Source organism: Oryzias melastigma, linkage group LG6 (genome assembly GCF_002922805.2).
Source record: "Oryzias melastigma strain HK-1 linkage group LG6, ASM292280v2, whole genome shotgun sequence".
NCBI classification, from domain to species: domain Eukaryota; kingdom Metazoa; phylum Chordata; class Actinopteri; order Beloniformes; family Adrianichthyidae; genus Oryzias; species Oryzias melastigma.
In genome coordinates this window covers 8,737,760-8,743,155 of record NC_050517.1, presented here as the reverse complement: position 1 = coordinate 8,743,155, position 5,396 = coordinate 8,737,760, and the positions used below count along the sequence as shown (strand labels likewise).

Here is a 5,396-nt window from a genome sequence, read left to right as displayed (position 1 = left end):
AGAGTTTATGGATCTATTTGTCTGCAAGTGGATTTTTTTTTATCACAGCGATTTGCATGGGAAAAAAACTTTTTTTTTACACTATAAGGTGGATTTAAAGCACACCGTCAATGAACGGTTTATTTTTGAACTCATGTCATATATAAGACACACTGAACCTTAAGCGCGTCAAGCAAAAAAAAAAGAGTCAGATAAAAGTCAGTCAGACTTGATTTGCTGCGTTCACAGTAACTCTGGAGTTTCCTAAGACACTACATTAGCCAACCAAGCTCAATTTGGGCAACAAATATGCGTGCCCCGCCCCTCTTTTATCGTACTACAAATTCGCTGGTCGTCGCCTGTCAAAAAATAGTGTTACTGGCTGTGTATGGGAGGAGCTACCAGCTAGCACATTTAGGATGACTTGGTTGGTTCACTTCTTCAAAACATAAAAAAAGAATTTTCTATTTCGTTTGTGTTGAAATAGAACTGAACAAAATCTAATTTGTTGACTCATCTCTGCAGGTGCTGGATGCTGAGGGCAACGATGTGACTCCGCTGCCTCTGCTTCCAGTGAAGCCACAGGCGTCTACTAAAACGGCAGGATTGTGTCTGGACGACTTGTTCAATTCAGATCACTCTAGCTCCAACTCCAGCCTTGATCTGGACTCCACCTCCTCTTTAAGCAGGTGCTGACATTCACATCCAACCAATGCACTATGGTGCCAGAGGAGGAATAATGTCTGCTTGTGTTTTCAGCTCATTCGCTCTGTCCTCAAGGGATTCATGGACGAAGGAGAGTAAAGACAGTCTCCTTACGGAGGACATCCACCTAAGCCTACCTACTCCATGTGATGAAAACACCTTTTTGTCTGTTTCATTCCTTAATTTGTCTGTTTTGATGGATATTCTCTTGTATTTTTTTTATCCCAGAGGTCTGCAACTTTTGAAGCAACATTTACACTGCGCTCAGCCACGCGGTTTCAAGTCATTGACTGTATAAGAGAACTGGACTGACCGCTCCCCTCATCATAGACTTCTATTAAAAAATAAACAGCTATTACTCTTTAGTTCTATTTGTCACAATAACCATTCTCCCTCTCCACATTTTTATTAACATGTATCTAATCCTAATTTGTTTCATCATATTTTTTCTTCATCCCAAGTTGTTCAAGTTATAAACTGGCCAATCAGAGGCCTCGGTAAAAGCATGTGGTGCCCACCTCAAACGTTTGATTGACAGATTCTCCTGGCCACACTTTCAGTGGTAGCAGTGTGGACTCCCAACAAGCTCACTCCTAATTGGCAGAAGAAGTTACCATAGTAACGTTGACTAAGATCGACTCGGACCAATCACTGCTTACTGACCTTGTCTGGCTGAACTCAGTCCAGTTCTCTTATGCAGTCAATGGTTCAAGTGACCACTTCTAATGAAAAGTCAATGTAAATGCATGTTTCAGGCTTCCGTATTCAAAGCTCTCACATTCATTCATCGCTACGTACATTTTTAGGACCGTTTTGGGGCTCTATGTACAAAAAGGGACTGTATTAAAAGTTAAACCAGGTCAAACTTTGACCAATCAGGGACTCAGATTTGGTAGTGACATATAGATGCACTCTAAAGCTGGACAATACTGACCATTTGGGTATCAATCTGACGGTCAATATACCAAAACCAATATTGATTTTTTTTTTTGTAATTAAAAATAGGACAATATTTTGAATTGAATGATAAATATTATGTGACACATTAAAAATCAGAACATAAATGACAATTTACTAAAACTATTATTTATTCATTTTTTGGCATTCTGCTTCAAAGCCTTAATTTCAGAGGTGTAATAGTTTTGTTTATCATTTTCGTGAAGTGATCCCACCAAAGAAAGGATTGGCTAAAACACAAGCATCAGAAGAGATTAAAGTGACTGACATGGTTCTTATGGAGTCAGAGACGGTTACGCTGCTGGACATCCCCAGCACCTTGATCCACGAGGACGCTGACGGTGCAGAAGACGCCAGGTGAAATCACGGAGCAGCAGCTTAGTTTTGTGTAAAATCTACATTGATAAATAGATTTTATTCTGTTTTTTAACAGGGTGAGGACCAACCACTATGTTGAACTTTGCAAGAGCAAAGTGCGCAACGCTGTTGAACAATCCACACAGACAATCGTTGGAGAGAACAAAAACAAACAGATACAGACCAACGAGAAGGTTGAGCTTGAAAAGAGTAAGAACTCACTTAATCTTTGACCTTTTAACACCAGAGCTCCGGTGTTTATGGTCTTTGATTTACTGTAATTTTGTAATTGTTAACACGATCAATGTAATTCCAGCAGATTCTGAATTTGATGTTTTCAGAACATTTGTTTCTCTTGCTCGGCCAGGCACATCTGTAACAACCTGGGACGTCTACGACTCTTACTGTGAGCAAGAGGAAAGCTCCAGAATCGATCCAGATGTGCGTCATCACGACCCTAGGATGAGAGGAAGGAAGAACGCTGAAGGGAGCAGCTCAAGCACTACAGGTGGGTCTCCATAGTGTCTTCGCCTCTGTAACGAAGAGGCTGAGGCGTTTGGATCTATGTACAATAGTGTTTATTAAAGAGGCTGCTGGGTTTTGTTATTTTAGTTTGGGGTTGGACCTTTGTAGACTTAGTTTGTGGGTTTTGTTTGTTTTCTTTAGGTAGTTTTGGTTAGGCAGCGCTTACGAGGAGCTAAGGACAAAGTCAAACAGGAAAAGGTCAAAACACATGAGAGGCTAGCAAGCGAAAATACTCAGAATGATTCATAAATGGCACAAACAGGTTAAACGCCGTGGGGATGATTGCTTAAAGCTGAACAGCTGATGGAAGGTCTGGGCTTAAGGAGTAGGAGCTGATGGGAGATGTAGTGTGAGGAGAGGAGGCCAGGTGAGACTCAAACCTGAGAAATGGCTCCCTCTAGTGGTTAGCTGCGGGAACAGAGGCCTGACCATAGGCCTGACTCATGACACCCTCTTTCACTTTGTGCATTTGATGCATTTATACCCAAAAATACATTTTCGGATCAAAAATTGCAAAGGTTAAAGTTGATTTAAATTTCCTTTTTTAACTGCAAAAATAATTTAATCTTTACAATTGAAATAAGAAACAACATGTCACTGTAAACTTGAATATGTTTTTTTCTTAATGATTTATAATGATTCCATAAAAAATTAAATCTATATTGTGAGTCACTTAATAGCCTCCTGACTACCAGAGGAAACTTTTTTTGGCCTGTCAAAATTTGCTTAATTCTCCAAAAACTACAAATTCCAGAGCACCACCTCTTGACATTTGGTATCATTGAATGGCCTCTCTAGATAGAAAAATATGTTTGTTTGTTTTGTTTTTTTTTTGGAGGGGGTTGGGGGGGGTGTTATGCTGTGTTTGGGAGTTATTCAGGTTTAGACCTCTAGTCAGCAGTGCTGGTAAAGCTCAAAGGACATTTTGAAAAGGTTTTCCTTTGCTGCCATCTACTGGTTAGTTGACATAGCTGCAGACAAACTGACATCTCAACCCTCTTGGACGTTTACTGTTTGCGTACACTTACAATTTTGGAAGGAGTTTAGTAGAATTATTGTTGAACACATTTTAAAGATTTCTCTTTAAGCTTGGAAAATGCACTATTTTTTAGGCTCTAAAAAGCAGGGCAAGATCTATTTTTTGGCAATAAATACGGTAATACCTCTATAACCATTCTACATTTATAAGTGTGCATTCAATCAAAAACACCATCTTTTCCTCACTTTCTTAAAGATGTAAATTTATTCATAAAATCCATATCTTCATAACAGAACGGCTCTAAAAACTATTGATGTTTGTGGCTCTTTGCATATTTTTTATAGTTAATCCCCCTGGCTGTTTGTTGTATACTGCATTTGTCATTTGTGCTCTTGTTGCATACTTATGAAGTCCAATAAAGTTATTAAACAAAAAAAATCTTTAAGACTCACAGGTTTTATAATAAAACTTCACAATTGTTTCAAGAAAATATTTTCTCTAACCTTTATGTCATTTTTCACTACATGTAGATGTTTTGTTCACGTGTAACATGTTTGCTTGTTACTTCAACAGGCAGTACCATCAGCTCTCTGTCAGAAATGGAAACTCTCCGGGACCTTAAACACACCGCAGCAGATCCAAACGACGTCCTGCTGTCAGAGTCCTTTCAAAGGATTTTGCTCGTTATGGAGAAAACAATTGCAACAGTGGTCCACTGGCCTGAGCTGACCGCTTTTAGACGACTGCCAGCTCTGGAAGGTGAACGCCGATCGTCTCTGCTCCCGTTTCAGGGTTATCTGCATCAAATGCTGCTGAGAAGTTTTAACTTCCTCTTTAAGAGTAAACTGTAACTTCCTCAAACACATTCCACCAAAATTACAGATTTTAAATTGATGCTTGCAGTTGACCTTTAAAGAGGGTGAACATAACCTCACATTTTTTTAGATTCTAATTTACTGAGGAAGATAAACGCCTGTTGAGGATTCTGGGTACTGTCTGCATTCAGAAAGATGGGCCGACCTTCGTAAAAGTAGACGTGTCATTTAATTTCTCCAATGTGCAAGACTCGTGTATTATCTGTGATCTTTCTGAAGAAACAGTTTCTGTGTTTTAGTCTGGAAAGAAACTCCAGAAATGTCATTTTATTTGGTTGTAGTGGTGCTTCCAGACACCACTGCAAAAACTCCCATGAGCTGCAGCCCACTACATTTTCTCAAAATGCTTTTATTCTCAATAATATAATTTACTGGGTTTGTGATAGTTTTCCAAAAATGACTGTTTCAACCCGTACGACACAAAAAAATATTGCAATATACTGGAAAATATTGAGAACTATCTCTCTATGTCAGCCTTTACCTATATATTTTTTAATATATTGCAGCATATACATGGTCAACCCTTTTTAAAAAAAAAAAAAAATATATATATATATATATATATATATATATATATATATATCATATTATTTCCATATATAGAGCAATATATTGCTGTATATGGTTCAGTATATTTCAATATACTGAAAAAAATGCTTCTGTACATGGAATATACAGTAAATTTTATTAAGAAACATATTGTAGTTTCGTATGGGAAGGTAGTGCAACTTTTTCTGAATCTTTATTTTATCCACCAAATAAAATAATACACATTAAAAAGAGGATTTTACATTTAAAATCCGTATAAAGCTCTGTAGTTACATCTTTGTTGTACCAAAAAAGTCTATGAAAAGCCGCTACATTAACTAGAATTACTCCAGTTTTCTTTAAGTAAGTATTTCTTCTTCTAGAATGGAATGTCTCATTATGTCCCGCTTTAACACTGAAAGGGCGGACGGCGTGACAGAATTAATCATCGCTCCAAGAGCCTCACCAAACATATTTCAGTACTATCCGAT

The 5,396-nt window shown here is 38.0% G+C and overlaps 1 protein-coding gene across 1 annotated transcript in view; it reads left to right on the top strand.

Moving 5' to 3' along the window:
* The window catches only part of LOC112141255 (WD repeat-containing protein 78), a 12,549-nt gene that overhangs the window by 911 nt on the left and 6,242 nt on the right, over positions 1-5,396 (top strand). Inside the window, exons 3-8 of the mRNA XM_024264361.2 lie at positions 505-668; positions 739-830; positions 1,848-1,998; positions 2,075-2,208; positions 2,366-2,506; positions 4,076-4,261. Of these exons, the coding sequence (XP_024120129.1) occupies positions 505-668; positions 739-830; positions 1,848-1,998; positions 2,075-2,208; positions 2,366-2,506; positions 4,076-4,261 (868 nt within the window). The remainder of the gene's footprint in view (positions 1-504; positions 669-738; positions 831-1,847; positions 1,999-2,074; positions 2,209-2,365; positions 2,507-4,075; positions 4,262-5,396) is intronic.